The sequence below is a fragment of the Tiliqua scincoides genome, chromosome 1 (assembly GCF_035046505.1).
Source record: "Tiliqua scincoides isolate rTilSci1 chromosome 1, rTilSci1.hap2, whole genome shotgun sequence".
In the NCBI taxonomy this organism is placed as follows: Eukaryota; Metazoa; Chordata; class Lepidosauria; order Squamata; family Scincidae; genus Tiliqua; species Tiliqua scincoides.
The window spans coordinates 13,124,770-13,145,446 of record NC_089821.1 but is presented as its reverse complement, the minus strand read 5'-3'; the positions used below and the strand labels follow the sequence as shown (position 1 = coordinate 13,145,446).

General features: G+C 45.6%; 1 protein-coding gene and 1 pseudogene across 2 annotated transcripts in view; both read left to right on the top strand.

Moving 5' to 3' along the window:
- The first annotated feature begins 893 nt into the window (after nt 1-893).
- The window catches only part of CCDC9B (coiled-coil domain containing 9B), a 68,690-nt gene continuing 48,906 nt past the window's right edge, over nt 894-20,677 (top strand). Inside the window, exons 1-5 of one of the 2 annotated variants that reach the window (XM_066634190.1) lie at nt 894-982; nt 5,442-5,555; nt 7,336-7,440; nt 8,496-8,651; nt 17,170-17,313. In XM_066634190.1, the coding sequence (XP_066490287.1) occupies nt 962-982; nt 5,442-5,555; nt 7,336-7,440; nt 8,496-8,651; nt 17,170-17,313 (540 nt within the window). In that variant the 5' untranslated portion in view covers nt 894-961. Of the gene's footprint in view, nt 983-1,955; nt 2,032-5,441; nt 5,556-7,335; nt 7,441-8,495; nt 8,652-17,169; nt 17,314-20,677 lie in introns of those variants that run through there. The other variant, XM_066634199.1, reaches the window with a different exon arrangement.
- Nucleotides 10,193-10,313, top strand: LOC136638139 (5S ribosomal RNA; annotated as a pseudogene).

The following is a 20,677-nucleotide window of genomic DNA, read 5'->3' as shown; positions in this document are numbered from 1 at the left end:
AATGTTGCAAGACCAAGACCCAATGAGTCTCTATATACAGTATACACGCATAGGGGACAGCCATAACTACAGTCAGGGTTTTGCTGAAACTTCCACAGAAGCTGCTTGCTTTGCTGAAGAGACCAGTTGCTTTTCAGAATAAATTTTTCAAATTTAAATAGAGAAGCTGGTTACCTCTTCAGCATGTGGTAGAAACGTCAAAACTTTTGTCTCTTCAGAGTCTTCCTCTAAAACTTTGCTTACCATCTCATCTGAAAATGTAACAGGGACCAGTAGTGGTTCCTTGATCTCACAAGAACCATTACTTATAAAGATCAAGTCTCCAAAAATTATGGAAGAGACAGTATTGGTTCACCATCTCCAACAGTATGACTCCATGATTTTAAACTTGGGGATAAGGAAGAGCAAGTATTGCCTAGAACAAATTTTCAAATGAAGAAGTAGTTGATATCGAATTTAAAAAATACTCTCTGGATTGCCTAATATACCAAATCAGAGGCCGGCAGTCAGAGTACTTTTGTGCCCTCCCCTCCATTCTTAATTCCTATTCCCATGGAAATGTATCTTCCCCACCAGCCAAATCGCTGTATGTTTCTGCTACAAACTCCGGGCTCAGCTGCACGCGAACTCCATGTGTGAATGTGTCGTAGGATGCTTCCCAAGGTTTCCCTTTTCAGATGTGCAAGTGACGACATCAGAGTTAAAGGAAATCACAGAGAGTGGCCAAGAGGTGCATTTCTATGGGAAGGCGAACTGAGAGTGGAGAGGAGGACACACACACACTCTGATTGCCTGCCTCTGCTCTGGAATATTAGGCAGCCAGTGCTCTTGGCTGGGAGCCCAGACAGGGCTTTTGTAATCAAAACATGATCTCGTATGCTGTGCAGCCAGTACTGAGAAAGGCTGACTGATGGCTCGCCTCTTTTAGCTCTGCTGTGGAATCCACCAAGCTGCACCTCTGATGTCCAAAATGCACCGATCTGTGAGTGCTCCTGCCTTTGTTGTAACTGGGAGGGGTGTGGGGGAGCCTGTCTGGCATTCAGAAAGCCAAGAAGCCACTTTAAAAAAACAAACAAACAAACAAAAAAACATGCGGCGTCATTTGGGGGGGGGTATGTTGCATTTGGCCAGCAGACATAGAGCCAAAAGACATGGGAGGGCAAAAGGGTGGCTTTCATACAACATATTTTTTTTTGGGGGGGGGGGGGAGTGTGACTATCAGCAAGGACCACCTGGAGAAGGAGAATGAAGTGGACCAGTGAGCTCCCCCTCGAGGGAAAAGGGGGGAGTAAACACCAGTAAGCCAGGTAATGATGGTTATTTCCCATCCCAGGACTGGGAGCCTGTGCATCTATCAGTGCAAAGACTGAAATCTGTTTATTAGAGTGCATTGGCCGCTGTGGAGACATGCTGGGATGCGGACGTATTCTTTTCCCTGTGTTCCCATCCCCCAGGTTTTCTTTCTCTCACCACCTCTGAGGGCTTTCATATCATAAACAGCTGGCTCTGAAAGCGTGCAGGGAAAAAAGACAGTCGCTAGAGCCCATCTGAGAAAAGCCCATCTAACCAGGACTGACACTGGGAGTGTGAACTTTAGGTGGGGGAAGCAATGCAAGAACTCCATTAAGCTTCATCCGAAGACCCCCCTCGCCTGGCTTCCTCCACCCTTTGTGTTGCATTTTAATAGAGAAAGATAGCGGTGCGTGTCTGATTTTTCCCTCCCCTCCTCCTCTCCTATTGGCCTCCCTCTTTTCCTTGCAACCTGGCACTGCTGCCTGATTCACAACCACCGCACGTTTGTTCAGCAAAAGCCATTTATAACTCCCTGCTTGAGTCCCTGTGGCATACGGGTGCCTGGCTCCCCGGAAGAGCTTTCTGCCAGGGAGGGTGACGGAGCGTTGCTTTCCAGCCAAAGTGGCAGCAGAATCAACATTCTTTCCCGTAGCTTGGCAGCCGGAATATATTTTTGTGACTGCATCGAAGCAGCAGCTGCCAGGTCAAAAAACGCTGACCATGCTCCAGTCTGTGCTGGTCAGTGTGCACTCAGTAGAGCCGTGTGGCAGGCTTCAGGGTGTTGCTTTGTAGTTCTGGGGCCGTTCAGCCTGGTCTCGGTGGTGGTGGTGGTGAGGCATGTGCATGCACTTGTAGGAGGGAGGGAGAAAGGAAAGACGTTGCCATGGCTTTTTGGGACCCAAATATTGCAGCTATTTCAAATGACAACATACAAGTGTTAGTGTGTGGAATTTGCTGCTACCAGGGGTGATAATGGCCACTGACCTTAAAAAGGGAAGTGGACACATTCATGAATGAGGCTACTAGTAAGTACGGCTAAGTATTATTCAGCATGTCTCTGAATAACAGTGGCAGCAGAGGGATGGCGGGAGAGGTGCCTGCCTTTCTCTTTTGCTTATGGGCCTCCCAGGTGCAGCTGGTGAGCCAGTGAGGGAGATGGGATACTAAGAAATAAGCAGCCCCGTTGCATCGTAATGTAACCCACTTCCAGGTAAGTGTGTATAGGATTGCATCTTTATAGCACAATCCTGTAACTTGCACTAGCACCAGTGCAGTCATCACTGAGCAGGTACTAGGTATTGCAAATGTGCTGCAAAGTACGTTTGCGATGATTCCTGAGCAAGTAGTGCTGGCAGGAAGGCCTGCATTGTTCTGCCAATGCAGGGGGTGGAGAGGGTGGAACGGAGATGGGGGGAGTACTGGGGCAGGTGAGGGCAGAGCGGGGCAGGACAGGTCCAGGAGGGGGCAAGATTGGTAGAAGAGACCTCTACTGTATCCTAACCCTCTTCCCAGGCCTGGCAGCATTACATGGGCCTTCTTCGACTTGTGGCAGTGATACCGCTGGTACAGATCCGAGAAGCCCCATTGGGCAGACTAGGGTTTTACAAAGGATGACGCTGGACAAATGTTCCCTTGCCCCAAGTAGATCTCCAGCCTCCTCTTAACCTGCGCTGGATGCCATGTGGCCCTGCTGCTCCAGCACTGGTTAGGATTGGGCTGTTAATCAATGAGCAAGAATACTTAACATTTATATAGCACTTTCTGAGTGTGTAAAAATCTCCATGTGTATTCTTTTGATAGTGTTCTTACAATAGATATGGGGCAGTCCAATCCTATCCGGAGATTATGCTGATGGCTCTTGTGGCACATCCGCATAAGCCTGAAATGATGGCACAAAAGTCTCTCCATCATTCTGTGGTCTGTAGGCACCAGGCAGATGGCCAGATGTGCAACCATGGCTCACTGAACCTCCTCTGTCCTGCAATGCCTCCTACTAGTGCTATTATACAGCTTTTAAAAGTACAGAAGTTCTCTCAGGCAACCCTGTATGCTTTTCCTGGACTGCAGAGCTTTATAAGAGCCCTGCTGGATTAGCCAAGGACCCATCTAGTCCAACTTCTTGTGTCTTACAGTGGCTCACAAGATGCCTCTGGGAGAACCCAAGACAAGATACCTGCATCCTGTTGTCACTCCTTTGCATTTGTCATTCAGAGACAAGCTACTTCCAAAACTGGAGTCTTCCATTTGAAAATAACAATATTTAGCATTTGTATAGTACTTTTTGAGTGGACAAAGTATTTCAATGGTGCAGTCTTGATGTAATCCTCAGAACAACCCTGTAAGGTATGTAGGAGCTATTATCCTCATATTGTTGATGGGAGATTGAGAGTTTGCCTAAGGTCAGCTAGCAAGGTTATGGCAGAGATGATATTCAGCCTGGGGTAGTCCTGACCTGCAGCCCAGTCACTGTGCTAAATAGCTCTCCAAATCATCATTGACTACCTGTTCACTTCTTGCCAAGAGCTCACAGCCTCTCCTGTCTATAGACAAGCGAGTTCAGGTTTTCCCCAGATGTGCTTTCTTTTTTGCTCCTCATTTCTTTTATTGCCTTCTCTGTCTTACTTTCTTCAACCAGCCTCTTTGCCCATTCAGCAAAGTCTCTCTCTTACCATCACCTTCCTACCAAAAACATACATCTTCTGATCTTCACCTGTCTTTAGGTCCTGCATTCCCCCACCTCTACCATTTATCAATCTCTCATTTCTCCCAATTCAGTGTTTCTCAGTATTTGTCCCCCACTGTACCACTTCACATGATCCATCTATTTGAAGTACCACCAGAAGTCACTGGCGACGATATCATTGCCAGTTACTTTTGGATTGGGAGGCCAGATGTGGTGTAGCAAACACCAGTAAGAGGCTCAGGGTGGACGGAGGGCTTTTTCGAGTGTGACAGAGCATGCTTGGAGCTCTGCCAACTGAGTCGAGCCTCCTACTGCTGTTTGTTGTGTTTTGTTCCTGGTCTTGCTGCCGGGTGGTAGGCGTCCAGCAAACACCACCTTAAGTACCACTGGTGGTACCTGTACCAATGACTAAGAAACACTGTCCTAATTGATTCACCTTGTTAACATTCCATAACATACAACTGAAGTTTCACCTTCAATGAACTGTTAGGATCTTTAGTAGAGTTCGGGAGTATAATTTTTAGTTGTAGGATCTCCTAGCTGGACACCAGCATTTGAGTGTCTCCTGAAATATTAGGATATATAGTGTCACCTGTTTATGCAAAATTCCACTTTCTTTGGGGTGACATTCCTTACTAGTGTACCGTTTCTAAAAGGGATAGTTCTTAAACTGTCAACATGTTTCTCTCAAACAGTAAAGTGGTAAATGTACACAAGGCTCCTCTGCTGGAGAAAGATGTTATGGAACAGAGCAGAAGAAATTTGTACTCCATGTCTCTGGTTCAGAATCTGTCAGGCCAGATTGCAGAATGTAATAATCACAGGAGAATAACCAGATGTCCCTGTCACAATGCGGATGGCAGATTTCAGTTTGGATATTCAACACTTAAAATGAGTCTCCAGCTAAGTAAATGGTGAATTATCTTGAAATGTTTACTTAAAGTTTGGCGAGAAAATCCTCAGGATGATATTACTTTGGTCTGGATGCCGAACTATAAGAAAGTTTACAGATGTTACTACAACGTTCCTACTTCGGCTTACAGCCCACTCCTATGCATGTCTACTGAGAAGTAAGTCCCATTATAGTCAATAGAATGTACTCCCAGGTAAGTGTGGATAGAATTGCAGCCTTCAAGATTTTAGCAGTACTTAACTACTATTGTAATGTGAAATTTGGGTTACATCTTACACACCTGCCTTTTAAAAAAAGAAAGGTGCAGTTTTGTTTCTTAATTTCGATTTGTAATTGCTGTTTTTAAGTGTTCAAAATAGCACACTTGGCACCTCTCTTTTATGTCTTAAAAGCACCATGCACACTTGTCATTGGTGTGGCTAAGATAGAACCTCTAATTTCCTTCTCTGCCCAGGTATTAACCCTGCCATGGTTGAAACAAAGAGGACAATCAGTTCTTGTGTTCTTGACCATATGTGGAAATCCACTCTCACTCTTTTGTGATATTATTAGGACGCCGCAGCAGAGGATGCCGTGTTACGGAAAAAAGAACAGAAGGATGTGGAACTGGATAAGAAAATCATTGCTTTGAGGAAAAAGAACGAAGCGCTCATGAGACGGTATCAGGTATGCTTGACTGTCGCTCCTTAGATGTGGTGGCATATGCCTCTGTTTTGCTCCCCCTGCCTGGAACAGCTCCAAAGGGGAGGGGGAGGGGCTGCTTGCACACTGCAGTGAGGCTCCCTACAAAACTTAGTGTTTTGTACTGCCTCTAGCTACGCCACTGCTTCAGGTAAAGCCCCAGCCATCCCTGTGGGACTTTGTGGATCATCTGCACCAGGTATATAGGTGCCCAAATTCGAGAAGCCCTGTGTAGGACTGCCCACCTGGGGAAAGGGTTTAGGCTGTGGCGTTCACTGCTTTTTGAGTGAGCACAGCCTCATTCTCAAAGATGCCTGTTTGGCAGTGTGGACATGAGGCATTCTGTAAGAGTTACAATGCTCTCCTGTGCTGTTTAACATCTATATGAAGCTGCTGGACTTTCCTGAACATTGGAATATGATGTCATCAATTTGTGAATTGACAAACAAGGACAGGGACAAACAGGGAGAAACAGGGACAGACTGGACAGACTGCAGGGACAAACAGGGACAGACTGGGACAGACTGCACTTGCTCCCGGTGTGGAAGGGATTGTCACTCCCGAATCGGCCTTTTCAGCCACACTAGACGCTGTTCCAGAACCACCATTCAGAGCGCGATACCGTAGTCTTTCGAGACTGAAGGTTGCCAACAAGAGAATTTGTGAATGACTCCATGGTCAGTTCCCTAAGCTTCCAGTCATCTGTGCCTTCGACTGATGTCTTAAAGCTGTGTCTAGGTGGAAGAGATTTATTTATTTACTGAATTTATTTTCCGTTATCTCCGAAGGGCATCCAAGCTGGCTGGATTTACAACCCTATCCTATTCTTTCTCCTGCCATTGCATACCTCTGTGCCAAAACAGGCTGTGTTGCATGCTATTGTTGGGGGTGGGGGGGAAGAGATCAGGAGGCTTGGGACCTCCCCATAAGCCTCCCACTTGCTTAAGCTGGTGCCAGTCCAAGGAGAGAAAGGGGGTATGTTGGGAGGTGAGGAAGGGGATAGCATTTGGTGCAAGTTATCTATTCCTTCCCATTCCTGAAATGCCTCCTGCTCTCCCTCATTCTGCTCCATTCTGCACCCTCTGCTGACTCACCATTGTCAGCGAGTCTTCCTCTATGCGCTGGCACATGCTAGGCCTCTGTGGGCTCTTGCAGCTTGCAGCTTGTGCACCACTTGAGAGCATGTTTTATGACTGCCTTAAGGCAGAATCCACTGCCAGAATGCTAGCTCTAGCAGTGGAGAAGCTCAGTAGGACTGGATTGTGAGTAGGTTCAAGATCCAAAATATTGGAAGGGAGTTAGAGGGAGTTAGATCTTGTTTCTAAGGGAGTTAGAGGGTTAGAGGTGTTTCTAATAGTTTCTGAGGGAGTTGGAGGTGATGATTTCAGAAAAGTGTCACTTCCCATGGTGTACACATCTTTCTTTTGATTCCTCTGGTTAAACCAGGTTTTGCAGGTTTCTACAATAATACTAAAACCTGCAAAGTCTGTTTACCAGAGACTAAAATGGAGTGAACATTCATACCAAAAGAAATGATGCCACTCTCAAACCACCTTCAACTCTCTGAAAAATCTCCTTGGAACCTTGATGAATATAGAAACCACCTGAACTTTGCTATTGTGGAATCTCATGACCGTGGCAACCCTCTTTGGATGAATGTACAGTTTCTCCTAGCTTCCTCTCTTTGTTGGAGGCATTTTGTTTTGTTTCTGGCTTTTAGCTCATATTATTGCAAGCTTACAGGATTTGGATGTCAATTTTTCAGGAAATAGAAGAGGACAGAAAGCGAGCAGAGCAGGAAGGAATGGCTGTCACCTCAAGGAGAGCCAGACCAGATGGCCTTACCATCACCATCACAAAAGCTCATAATGTAAGCATTGTTTCCCTTTTCTGCTGAGAAAGGGATTTAAAGCTGCCTTCTGCTGTCGGAGCTCTCATTGCACTGGTGGACCATGTTTTGTGCCAGCATTTCCCATGGATAGCATTAGACCATAAGTCTGAGAGGTTCTGGTGTAGAAGATGTTGTTATATATATATAACAACATCTTATATAAGTGTACAATCTTGTTATATATCTTGTGTACACTTATATATATATAAGTATATATAAGTGTACAATCTTGTTTATATATATATATATAATCATAATAATATATATATACAATCTTGTGTGTGTGTGTGTGTGTGTGTGTGTGTGTATATATATATATATATATATATATATATATATATATATATATATATATATATATATATATATATATATATATACACCACATTAAAAATATGTTTGGGATTTTTTTCAGGGGGACAGAAAGTAGATCTGGTAGATCACTAGTTACTTTCCAGTAGACCACTGCTTACTGGTTCACGACTGAAAGAGATGGACCTTGGTTTGATGCAGAAAGATGTCTCTGTATTTTGCTATAAGACTCCATACTGAGGATCATTTAACATGGATTAGTTATTCCTTAACTATTGAAAGATCCTCAGCATGTATTCATGCTTTTCAAATTTAAAACACGCTTATAAAACATTGTTTAAAAAAAGAAACAAACACCAGCCAACACAGGGCTGCTCAGCTTAATTTACCCATGCCAGAACACAATCTGTCTCAGACTAAGAAAAGCTCCAGACAATTATGATTTCATGGGTGTCCTGAATCTTTGACATTTCAGTCAAATGTCAACTTCCTAAGTGTGTGATTTTTTTTTTTTTCATATTTCTGGATTGCTCTGCACATTAGTCAAAGAGGCTGGTTGTTTCTTTGGAAAGAACATTGTGCTATTTGTATCAGTGGAAAAGTATGTTGTTGTTGATCTCTCCTGACATTTTCATCGTTTTTCCTCTCAAGTTATTAATGCAAAAGTGCTTAACTGTGGACATGTGCTGGCAATCCTCTAACTGAGTGTGTTGTGTTTTCAGGAGAAAAGAATTGTCAGTGAGAAATGGGGAAGCATCTGCTCTCCTGCTGGAATTGGGAGTGAGGAAGAGGAAGATGACGAGGAATCGGATCATTTATTTACATTCAGGATGGGGAAGAGGGTTCAGCTAGCAGTTACCATGGACAATAAAGCCAAGGTGAGTCTTTACAAAGATGTGGCATCTCCAGAGATCTGAGATGTTGCTGCAAAGACAGAAGGCTTGAAAACCTTCAGCAGGTTTTTGCTGGACCAAAGGCTGGTGCTGCAGTGTAATTACATTTTACGTTTTTTTTTTAAACAGTCACAAAAACAATTCCGAAAAAAAGTCAGAACAACCCAGAAACCAATGAAATGTAATGAGTTGTTGAAGCCATTCTCCAGATTCTCTGTGAAAAGTGAGTGAAGGGAGAATGGCAATTCCAGGCTAAATGGCTGGTAGGGTCTAGATGCTACTGGATTCCAGTGGTGTAGCTGGAGGGGGTGGAAAGCAGTACGTTTTGCAGGAAGCCTCATCACGGCGTGCGAGTGGCCCCTCTCCCTCCCCTTTGGAGCCATTTTGGCAGAGGAAGCAAGGCGGAGATGTTTGCCTTCGTTTTGCTCCCACCTCCCAGAATAGCTTTGAAGGGGAGGGGAAGGGGCTGCTTGCATGCATGGTGAGGCCCCCTGCAAAACTTAGTGCTTTGCACCCCTTACAGCTACGCCACTGTTGGATCCAGGATCTGGATGCTCCTTGCAGCAATTGGGGACCAAAATGTCTTCACTGTGTATTGCTCTTCTTTGTCCCTCTGGTGGTCCTTAATCTGTGACTTTGCCCCCCGTCTGCATTTCCACACAAAGCATGTCTTTCTAAAGTGTCACATGCACATCACAAGTTCTTGGGCATAGAAAAGGTGGTATGTAATTTCTAGAAAACTCTGAATTCTCCTTGGAAGTTTACTTACAGTCCAGTCCTATCCAATGCTGGTGCAGTGGGGCTACTAGACATATGCTGTATCCAGCATTGGATTTGAGTAGGCAGGAGCTCTTCTCAGGGTAAGGGAACATTAGTTGTAACAAAACGTTAACACTGGCAGGCCGGGAAGGGGTTAGAATGTGGCAGAGGCCTGCTCTGCCATCCCTGCCCTCTCACAGACCCGATCTGTCCCCATTCCACCCTCCCCTGCCCAGAAACATCGCTCTCTACTTCTAAAATGCCCTCCTGCCACCCGCCCCACGCCCCTCGGCCACCTGGCACACACCTTACCTGCCCTGGTGGCCATCCTGCTTCCCGACCTTCCCACTGGTGCTGCTTACTCACTGGATGCTGAAAAGTGCTTTACTGTGCTTTTACAACACCCAGCGCCAGCGCTGAGGAAACGGTGCTGGCAGAGCCCAAGAACAGAATTTGGCTCTTAGCTTCATCCTTAACATTGCTGTCTACAACTTTGAGCAAGGGGGTGCTCCTCTCTGAAATCCCCATAAATGGGTCATTCAAGAGACTGCTGGAAACAACACCCCCCCATTTCATGTTGACTTGGAATTTTATAACTTGGCACATTACCTGATTGGAGTGGAAACTACCTGGTCACTCTGTTCTACCCCTTGGATCAAGGCAGTCAGGCGTGCTACAAAATTGCTAATCCCAATTAAGCAATTAAGATTATGAAACCTTAATCCCAGCAGGGTGTGGTCCTTCAGATGGGAAGAAGAACCAAATAAACATATATTCAACTGTTACCCTGCACATGCCTGATCTCATCTGATCTCGGAAGCTAAGCAGGGTCAGGCCTGGTTAGTACTTGGATGGGAGACCGCCTGGGAATACCGGGTGCTGTAGGCTTATACCATAGTCTTTCGAGATGGAAGGTTGCCAACCTAGCATGTTGCCAATTGCGTTTTAGCATGTTGCCAACCTAGCATGTTGCCAGAACCAGGGGACATCCACTAAAATTGAGTGTTGGGCGGGTTAGGACAGACAAAAGAAAATATTTCTTTACTCAGCGTGTGGTCGGTCTGTGGAACTCCTTGCCACAGGATGTGGTGCTGGCGTCTAGCCTAGACGCCTTTAAAAGGGGATTGGACGAGTTTCTGGAGGAAAAATCCATTGTGGGGTACAAGCCATGATGTGTATGCGCAACCTCCTGATTTTAGGAATGGGTTAAGTCAGAATGCCAGATGTAGGGGAGAGCACCAGGATGAGGTCTCTTGTTATCTGGTGTGCTCCCTGGGGCATTTGGTGGGCCGCTGTGAGATACAGGAAGCTGGACTAGATGGGCCTATGGCCTGATCCAGTGGGGCTGTTCTTATGTTCTTATGTTCTTATGTTTGTCAAACAAAGGACAAAGTCTGCCTGTAAAGTATACTCCAGCTGAATGACACAAAAGCTGCTGGGAGCTGAAAGTGGCCCAAAATACAGAAAAATAGGGGAAAATGCAGGGGGAACTCCAGGGGATTCATAATATTCTTCAGATGATGGGCATACCTCAAATGTCATCAAAATGTTATGCCAATGTGATGTCAGTGCTGGTGTAGGAATGAAAGAAAACTCATAGGAAATAGTGGGAAAGCAAAAAAACACAAAAATTTCAACTCTAACTACCCCCTTACCCCACCCACTTTGCACAATGGAACATAGAATGCTGACTACATTTGTAGCCAATTATGGCAGATCAACCCCAAAACTAAAGCCCCTTCCAGGGAGACCAGATCTCAGGTGACAGGGTGCACGGTATGGGGTTATACCCCCATATACCTCTGGTTTCCTCTCATCCACAATTAGAGCCGAGGCACATGCACATGGGGGCATGGTGGTAGTAGTTGCTTTGTTGCTTATTCCTGGGTGCAACTTCCTAGTGGATGATACTTGTTGGAGCTATCTACAATGGCCCTCTGCTTGGATCCTCCAGTGACACTTCTCTGGCCGCTGGCCTTGGGGATGGGTAGGTAGTGGTGACTGGATTCTTACGCATCGAGCCAATGTCGGACTCACACAAGGCTGTCAACATCAGCCTAACATCATTCATGTTTGGTGGGTGGTGCTGAGGTTTCCATGGATGCTGGCCAAGTTTTTTAATGGACTGCACCACGATAAAATTGTTTGGACTCTCATTCCCCTTTCCCTTTGACTGTCCTGTCCTAGGGTGTGGCATATTGTCCAGTACTGCTTGAACAGAGAAGGGCACTGTTGATCATGTTTTGTATCAAACTGTTTTATTCAGCTAAGCTTGATCTTGTCTGATCTTGGAAGCTAAGCAGGGTCAGGCCTGGTTAGTACTTGGATGGGAGACCGCTTGGGAATAGTGGGTGCTGTAGGCTTATACCAGAGTCTTTCGAGACTGAAGGTTGCCAACCATTTTTATTCAGCCTAGTTAGTGTGTTGCCAACCAATAACACCCAAAAAGCTCATGTTTGCAGAGTCTGGTTCTTCAGCATCCCAGCCCAGCACTATCCACAAGACCACCAAATGAGCTTCCTGTGCAGACAAGTTTATCTTCAATTGATGCACAGAGGACTCAAGATTAGTTTCACTTACGCTTTATTGATGTCCTTGTTATTACTGCAGATGGTAATCTTTCTGAGAAATGTTCCTCCTGTGATGCAGCATGTAGGCTTTAATCAATTGGAGATCGTTGTCATGAATATTAAACTCCAGCCGTCACATACACACAAAAAGCAACTTGCACTCAGACTAGAAATGACCCTTCAGTTTTGTACTGCTGGAGCTGATTGCAAATTCATTTCAACTACTCCACAAAGCTCTTTAGACATTTGGAAGTGGGGGGGGGGGGGTCCAGTGGAGTGAAAACATCTGCTTTGTTCACAGTGGCAGTCAAAACAACACACAGCATTAGGCTGTTTTGACACATGAGCAGAGAATTATATTAACCTTCAAAACAAGATTAAGCAAGTGGTAGCATACCCTTGACACGAGCAACATATTTAGATTCAGCAATCTAATGTCAGAATCAACACATCAAAGGCAGGAAGGAGTCTAAGAAGGGAGATTAATGCTCGGAAGCCACAGCAGTGTGAAAAGCCTTTTTGGGATGTAAACGTTCTTTTTAATCTACCCACTGGTGCTAACACATGTTCAAGATGTCAGAAGCAATCAGAATTTTTATGTTTCGTTATAATTCCTGTTCCCATCGGGCCAATCCAGATTGAATGCATTTATTGATTTTGTCTATGGTATGTTTGAAGTGTGCATTTCATTTTGCATTCATTCGTGTTCTCATTCATTTGCCTGAGCATCTGTGTATCATTGGGTTACAAGCCATAATGGGTATGTGCAACCTACTGATTTTACAAATGGGTTATGTCAGAATGCCAGATGCAAGGGAGGGCACCAGGATGCAGGTCTCTTGCTGTCTTGTGTGCTCCCTGGGGTATTTCGTGGGCCACTGTGAGATACAGGAAGCTGGGCTAGATGGGCCTATGGCCTGATCCAGTGTTCTTATGTTCTTATGTGGTGGGTCATTATGACTACTGTACCAGTGGACAAGGCTTTTTCTTGGATCTGCTTTCCTTGCTGATTTAATACTGCAATCCTGTTTATCCTGACTTTAAATACAGTCCCACTGAACAAACGATAACAAGAACTTAAGAAAAACCCCACTGGATCAAGCTGAAGGACTATCTAGTCCAACTTTCTCCATCTCATAGTGGCCCACCAGATGCCTCAGGGAGTGCACAAGACAACAAAGGACCCACATCCTGTTAACTACTTCCTTGCACCTGCTATTCTGAGGTAGCCTACTTCTAAAACCAGGAGGTTGCACGCACCCATCACGGCTTGTAACCTTTGATGGACTTCTCCAGAAATCTGTCCAATTCCCTTTTAAAGGCACCTAGGCCAGATGCCATCACCACATCCTGTGAAACGAGTTCCACAGACTAATAACAGAAGCCTCTGCAGGGCTCCTGAAATCTCTAAAAAAAGTGATAAAAAAATTGGAACCCACTTTTTGTTTTCTGATCACAAACAGGAAGTGGGTTCCGATTGAGGGTTTTTTGTTTTGACTTTTTTAGAAGCCTCTGCAGGGCTCCTCACACACCCAGGAGGCAGGAGCTGGCTCAGGTAAATGAAAATCACCCCCATCAGCCCTGGCAGCGGCTGCCTTTGTCCCGCCCCTGCACACACTTATCTTGGTTCTGGAACTCCCAGGGAGTTTGAGAACCAAAGCCTTATACTATTTATTTTATTACATTTATTTCCCACCCTTCTTGCAAGGAGCTCAGAGTGGCATGCACTGGGTCCCGTCCTTTTATTCTTCTTTTATCCTTACAGCAAGGTAAGTTAGAGACAGTAAGACAAAGACATTAGAATAGGGGTGGCAAACATCTGTGAGATGATAAAGCTGCACCTGCCAAAATTCCCTCTGCTACACAATTTTTAAAGGTCCAGGATACGTAAAGTTGAAAGTTTGCACACCCCTGCATTAGAGACACGGGCAGCCCAGTCCTAATCTCCCCTGCACTGCTGGGAGCAACGGTGTCAGAACAGCTACCACTGCCTCCAGCAAGGCCAGGGAGGCTGCCAGAGGTCTCCTCAGGGGAAGGGGACTTTCATCTCTTTCCCTTGAGGAAAGCCGCAGGCCGTGAAATGGGGCTATTCATGTCTGTGCCAGCTATTTTGGCAGCGCAGACGAGTGAAGCTCTGTGTTGGGCTTTGCATCCAGATGCGGAGGATAGGATCCAGCAGAGGAGGCCTTCTCCAGTCTCAACACCTCCTGGGCTGGTCCCTGAAAAACCACACTGCCACCTGGAAGTGCTACATACCGCCAGCAGCTCATCTTCCTCCTCCTTGCTCTGAGACCCAGTGCTAACTGGCATTGGCCCAGTACCAGCTCTCCCTCCTCCCCTCTCTGGGTGCCATAAATGTGCTTAGAAGCATACCACTGGCGCTAGAGCCCATAGGATTGGGCTCTAAGTGGCTGACCCTCTTCTTGGCCATTAACTCATGCCTCCAGGAGTCAGAGCCCAATCCTATGCATGTCTACTCAGAAGTAAGTTCCACTATAGTCAATGGGGCTTACTCCCAGGTAAGTGTAAATAAAATTGTAGCCTCAGTCAGTCTGTCTGTCTCTCTCTCTCAGCATTTCATCTGTGCATCATTTTTTCCGAAGGGCAGAATTAAACGTTACTAGAAATACTGGTCTTTTTCCTAAAATGACAGCTTCACTTTAATTCCTGGTAACATCTAGTGCTACTTACTCTGGGTGTCAATGCCTTTATAGACTCCAAGTTTTTCAAATGACAAGAAAGCCCCATCCCAGCCAATCATGAAAGGGTGGGGGTGGGGGGCGGAATTTAGCATTGCTCCTATGTATGTTCAAGGTTGGGCTATAGTCTGCATGTGGTAGAAACGTGGCATATTCCCTTGTTTAGTTCAGCTTGCTTAGCTTGGTCTTAACTAATCTGTTTCATTCACTCCAAGAGAAGCCAAGCAGATCCAAGTAGAGGAACCAAGAAGTTGAGAGGTGCTTTGAGAACCTTGGAAGAATGGTCATCCTGTGAGGATGACCTCCTTTTTCACTTCCAAGCTCAGGAAGAGAGATGGGACTTGACTATGTTGTATCCCACTTCCAGGGCATTTGGAGCATCTCCAAAACACAGTACTGTACAACTTCAAGGATGCTGCTCTGAACCCATTCCAAGCTTGGGAGAAGGGCTGGAACTAGTCCATTTTGTACTGCACTTTGGAGGCAGCCTTAGTGCCTTGGGTGTGCAGAGCAGTAAGGAAGAAAGAGGTCCAACCCTCTTCCTTGGAGACACAGAACAGGGTTTATTTGTGCTGTGCTTTGGGACCACTCTGAATGCTTCTGAAGCTCAGAATGACCTCAGAGACAAAGCCCTGCCACTTCTCACTGGTGATGCCAGATTTTGGCTAGTTGTCAAAGCTAGGCCAAATTTGTGCTCCTCTGTGCTTGTAATGTCTATGGAATTTTGAACTGCAGTGCTTAATTGTGATGAAGATCAGGCTCAAATAAAAATCTGTCATTACAGAGTTAATGAGTTCTGAGTATTATGTTTGCAGCCATCCAAACCCAGAGAGATTTACAATTACACAAATACAGCTGATATAATCTCTGCTGTGTTTTGCTTAGTTATGTTGGTTTCATCCAGGAAAACAGTCTCTGTGATGAGAAACGGCTTGAAAGTAAAGAAAATTCATCAACAATTCCTCTGGTGGAAATTATTGGATCTTTACATAGCTCTGCCGAATGCCTTGAGCAAGCAAAATTAGATGCGAACAATATTGTAAGGCAGTGGTTCTCAGACTTTCTTACACTGGGACCCACTTTTCAGAATAAGAATCTGTCAAGATCCACTACAAGTGATGTCATTAACCTGGGAGTGATGTCATGGCCGGAAGTGACATCATCAAGCAAGGACATTTTTACACCCCCAATGTGTAATCAAATCAATTAACTACATTAAAGTTTACAATAAGTATAGTTTTAAAAATCTATTTAAAATAAGGAAGAACCTTCCTAACCTTCCCAAGCCATTGCTGATCTATTTTTTAAAAAATTCTCCAAACATCCCATAGGCTGCAATCCTATCCACACTTACCTGAGAGTAAGCCTCATTGACTATAGTTGTTAAAAGCATATATGTAGTAGCCTGTTAAAAGTACGGATCTGTAACATTTCCCCAAATGCAGTTACATACCATGGTAGCATCAAGTCCAATACAATAAAATAAAATACAGTTTGAAATGAATGGCGACTCACCTGAAATTGGCTTGTGACCCACCTAAGTAGTCCCAACCCACAGTTTGAGAAACACCATTTTAAGAGTATGCACACAAATATGTCCTTTCAACCTATTTTTTTTTGGGGGGGGGTGTCTTATTTTACAAATAGTAAAATCTAATTTTACTATTAGATAATAGTAAATTATTACTATTAAATTAAATTACTAGTAAATTATTACTATTTAATAATAGGGGGGGGGGAGGCAAGCAAAATGGCCTGAAACTGCAACAGAAGGATGGGAGCACTTAGCCTCTTCTACAGTTTCTCGCCGGATTCTGCACCCCTCCCTCATGCCATGTATCGATTTTAAAAAGCAGCTTTCTAAATACAGCTGCCTATACCCTGTGCTTATTAGTGCCGCAAAATTAAGGCTGCAATACTAAACGCACTTACTAGGGAGTATCACTGAACCCAGTGTGACTTGCTTCCAAGTAAATGTGCATATAATTGCACCACGAGTGTCATAACAAAATCTATGCCACTGAAATATTTTTCCAGGGAATTAAATTCCTTGCAACAGGTAAAATTATCAATGAAAACCTTCCAGATAGAATCTTCAGTCTCTTTTTAGTTTCTAACACAGCAAATTTTCAACCTTTTTTCATCTCACGGCAGACTGAGAAGTGCTAAAATTGTCATGGCCCATCGTCAGTTTCTTGACAATTGACAAGGCACACCGCAACTCTGGCTGGGGCTCCTCCAATGGCTCTACATATGACCCTCCCCCAAACTCCTGCAGCACACCTGCGGACCATTCATGGCACAAAAAATGCACTGAGTGCACAGTGGCTGAAAATCGCTCGTCTACTAACACTTATTTAGCATTGAACCATCAAGCTTACCTTAAACATTCACCTTTTAATGCAAATTGTTTGGTGCAGGAACTTGAGCATACGTTCATGACATGACTGTGATCTATCACTCTGCTTTTTCTAGGGAAAGCGGGTTGTCAGTGAAAAACGGGGATCGGAATGTCTTGGAAACCCAGGAGAGGCCCCAGATGTTAGTGAAGAAGAGATGGACCAGCTGGTTGCTTTCCGCAGGGGAAGAAGAATGCAGATTGCAATTACCATGGACAAGGTGAGAAGATTCAAAATTTGTGGTTCCCTCGGGTTCTAGTGTCAGCTCGGACTCTTTCTTAGAAAGCAGTTTTCCAATATTGAGCAGGGCCTGTGAGTATTTATTCTCAGGCTTGCATTTGGAGGCAGGCTGTGCAGCATGGCCTTTCCCAGTTTGAAGAGACACTTGGCCAACAGTCTGAGGCTAAGAGGCAAAGAAGGAAGGCCCACAGCCAGGGAGACAGACCAGGGACAGACTGCACTTGCTCCCGGTGTGGAAGGGATTGTCACTCCCGGATTGGCCTTTTCAGCCACACTAGACACTGTTCCAGAACCACCTTTCAGAGCGCGTTACCAGAGTCTTTCGAGACTGAAGGTTGCCAACTACCGTATTCCTACTTCCGGACTTGTATTTTCTTGTGATGGGCTTGTGTAGAGAGATATAGTGATGCTTTCATAGGGTCCAGGGGGAACTGCAGGGCTGGTGAAGGCAAGTGGGAGGGGCCACTTACACCGCACATTGCGGTGCCTGCAGTACTTACCATACCGCCTCCCCTCTGACTAGGCTACTGCCTTTGTTGCTGCTTCTCCTTTCACTCTCCTCTCCTTTGCACTTCTACTTCATCCCCCTCTTCCTTTTCCAGTCCAGGGAGTGGGAGAAGCAGAGACTGTCACATCACGAGATAACAGGGCGATGGCATCCTACCTCTGATGCCAAGAGGTCTTGGGCTGGCCCATGACCATGAGAAAAAAGAACGGAGGCTAAATTGTAGATGTTTGTGCAAACTTATTTCCCTGTTCCTATCTATAGGAGGTGTCGAGATTTTGTGAGATCTGCTGGAGCCCATCAGAACCTGTTTCCAAACAGGATGTGCACCAGTCATGCCATGACCTGGTGCTTGCTGCCCACCCACGGGGAGAGGGGCCTGTTCTGTCTCTGAGTCAGGAACTGGCAAGCAAGAAAAACCCTGTTTTTTTCCAGTGGTTTCCCTCAGTCCTTCCCATCTGACTGGCTTCACACAATTACTGGTGTGGAAGCTCCCAACTTCACATATCCTGGCCCCTCCCCTTGTAAGCTTTGTTAACAAGTTAGCTTTGTCAACTGTATGTGTGTCCAAACCTTCCCCCCATACAAGCTTCTAAACATAGGTAGGTTTAGCAGTGTGTGGAGACGGGTCGTTTAGATGACACCCACCATGTGTAACCTGAAAGCAAGTACCTAGAAAGGACATGTGTGCACTGGGAATCTGTCCATCAATAACTATCTGGGGCTGATGGAATGATGACAGCATCTATCACCATTCATGTACATGGTGCCTTCAAAGAATGATTTTCTTTTCTTTGGTACTTGCCCCACTGCCCAAATAGAAATTCCCTCTGGGAATTAATAGCATGCGGGGTGGGGGGGGAGGTAGGCTGAAACAATGGTGGAATGATGGAGAGGGCCTCCCCCATCATGTTGTGGTCCCAATCAGAATTGCGCCCCCACCATGTCCATTTAATAAGAAACCTGAATGGCTTGAAGCATGTGTGTAGTGTAAAAAATATAGTATGAAACAGATAACATTGAAAAAGACATTTAAAAGTTATAGAGAATGAAGAAGGCAAATGCAGTACCAGTTTTTGCTGAATGCTGCCAAATCCTGATTCTAGTCAGGAGGTACAATTGCCTCTTTTGGAACAACACTCTTCACTTGTGAGGCAGTGTGGTGGCATTTTTTCTTTTCTGCAAAGAAAACTGCCACTTATATTATTTATATTATCATCTTACACTATGGGCCCTCCTCACCCGCAGATTTGATTTATCGTGGGTTCTGGACCCATGGATGGAAGGCCACACCAAAGCTCTTGGATGCAATCAGAAATGGCTTCTGGTCACATCCAAGAGATGTTCTGAGATGTATGGAGGTTTACAAAAAACCGGAAGTGTGTCTCAGAAGTCTCTGGGATGCGTTCTGAGGTGCATTGAGGTCTCAGCATGCCTTGGAACACCCCCGGATGTGACCGGAAGGTATTTTCTGTCACATTCAGGGACGTGTGGTGGGTGGGGAGGCAGGTGAGGCAGAGCCTCCCCACTGGAGTCCTTTGAAAAGTGTCGCCGCTGTGTGAGGCGTCCAAGCACCCACAACCCATGCACAAAGTGCAGAGTTCCTGGGTTGTGGGTGCTTGGCCCCTCACATGGTGGCAGCGCTTTTCGAAGGACTCCAGTGGGGTGGCTGTGCCTCACCCGCCTCCCCACCCACCGCACGTCCCCGGTCACGTTCAGAGGTCCTCTAAAGGAGCTTGTTATCCATGGATTTGATATCCATGGGGGGTGGGGGGCGGTAGTGGCTTGGTGGGAATGGAACTCCCATGGATACCAAGGTCCCACTTATATTATATCTTCTGGACCCAGATTTGTGGAAATGGATTTTGGAGTGAGCTTCAACTGCCTCACATGGATGGTGCCTGAGTGATATTCTGCTGATGGAGAAAAAGATCAGCACAAGAACAGCACAATCTGTGCTTCCTATTCAGTCAGCAGGCTGTAACTCAGCGGCTGGGCCTACTCCCTCAGCCCTGTTCTCCGCGAGGAGAGAAAAGAAAGCCTGTTGACATGGTGAGGGGGGCAGGCGAAGAGCTTTACAATCCCAGATGGTCCATGCTGTTTTCCCAGGCAAGATGGATGACAGACCTGCAGGGAACACATGGACGCATTGAAACAAGAGAGTGTAAATCATGCTGGGAGAGGCAGTTACTGCCGTTCGCTCAGGGCTCCCTCTCACGGCCAGCACTTTCCCAACAATACTGTGCCATTGTCCTCGAGCCCAGGGCCTGCCATGCCACCCAGTGTGAAGTCTGGTCTGGAGTTTGAAAAGGGTTTATACAGTACATCTGGCAGTAAATGCCTTTTTGTGTCAGGCTGTGGGTGACATTGCACTCTACAGACTTTGGCACAAGGTTGAGGCATGTTAGAGAAAGAGCGCGGGAGCAAAGACGGGCATGGACGGTGCAAAAGTGGCAGGAGAGGGGGGCCTTCTTTATTTTTATCCCAAGTGGTCTCCCACTGTATATCTTTACTGGGGTGAAATCCGGGCTGATAGAACAGGCTGCTGTTTTTCTTTCTGGTAAAGATGCCGTGAAGTGGCCCTTTGCCTTTTTGTTTCGCCTGCTCTGCAGTTTTCCACCAAAATAATTTGTGCTTCGAAGAACACCTCTGCGCTTGATAATTACTGTGGGACAGCATCAATTATGTACAACAATTTGCAATGTGCATCTGTTGCGCTGCAATACACAATCTGCCCAAGCGGACTTGTCGGTATTTGCGTATGCATGGTGTATATAGCATGATGCTCTTGGTTAAATTGCATTTGGTTAAATGCATCTAAGGGCACAATCCTAAACCA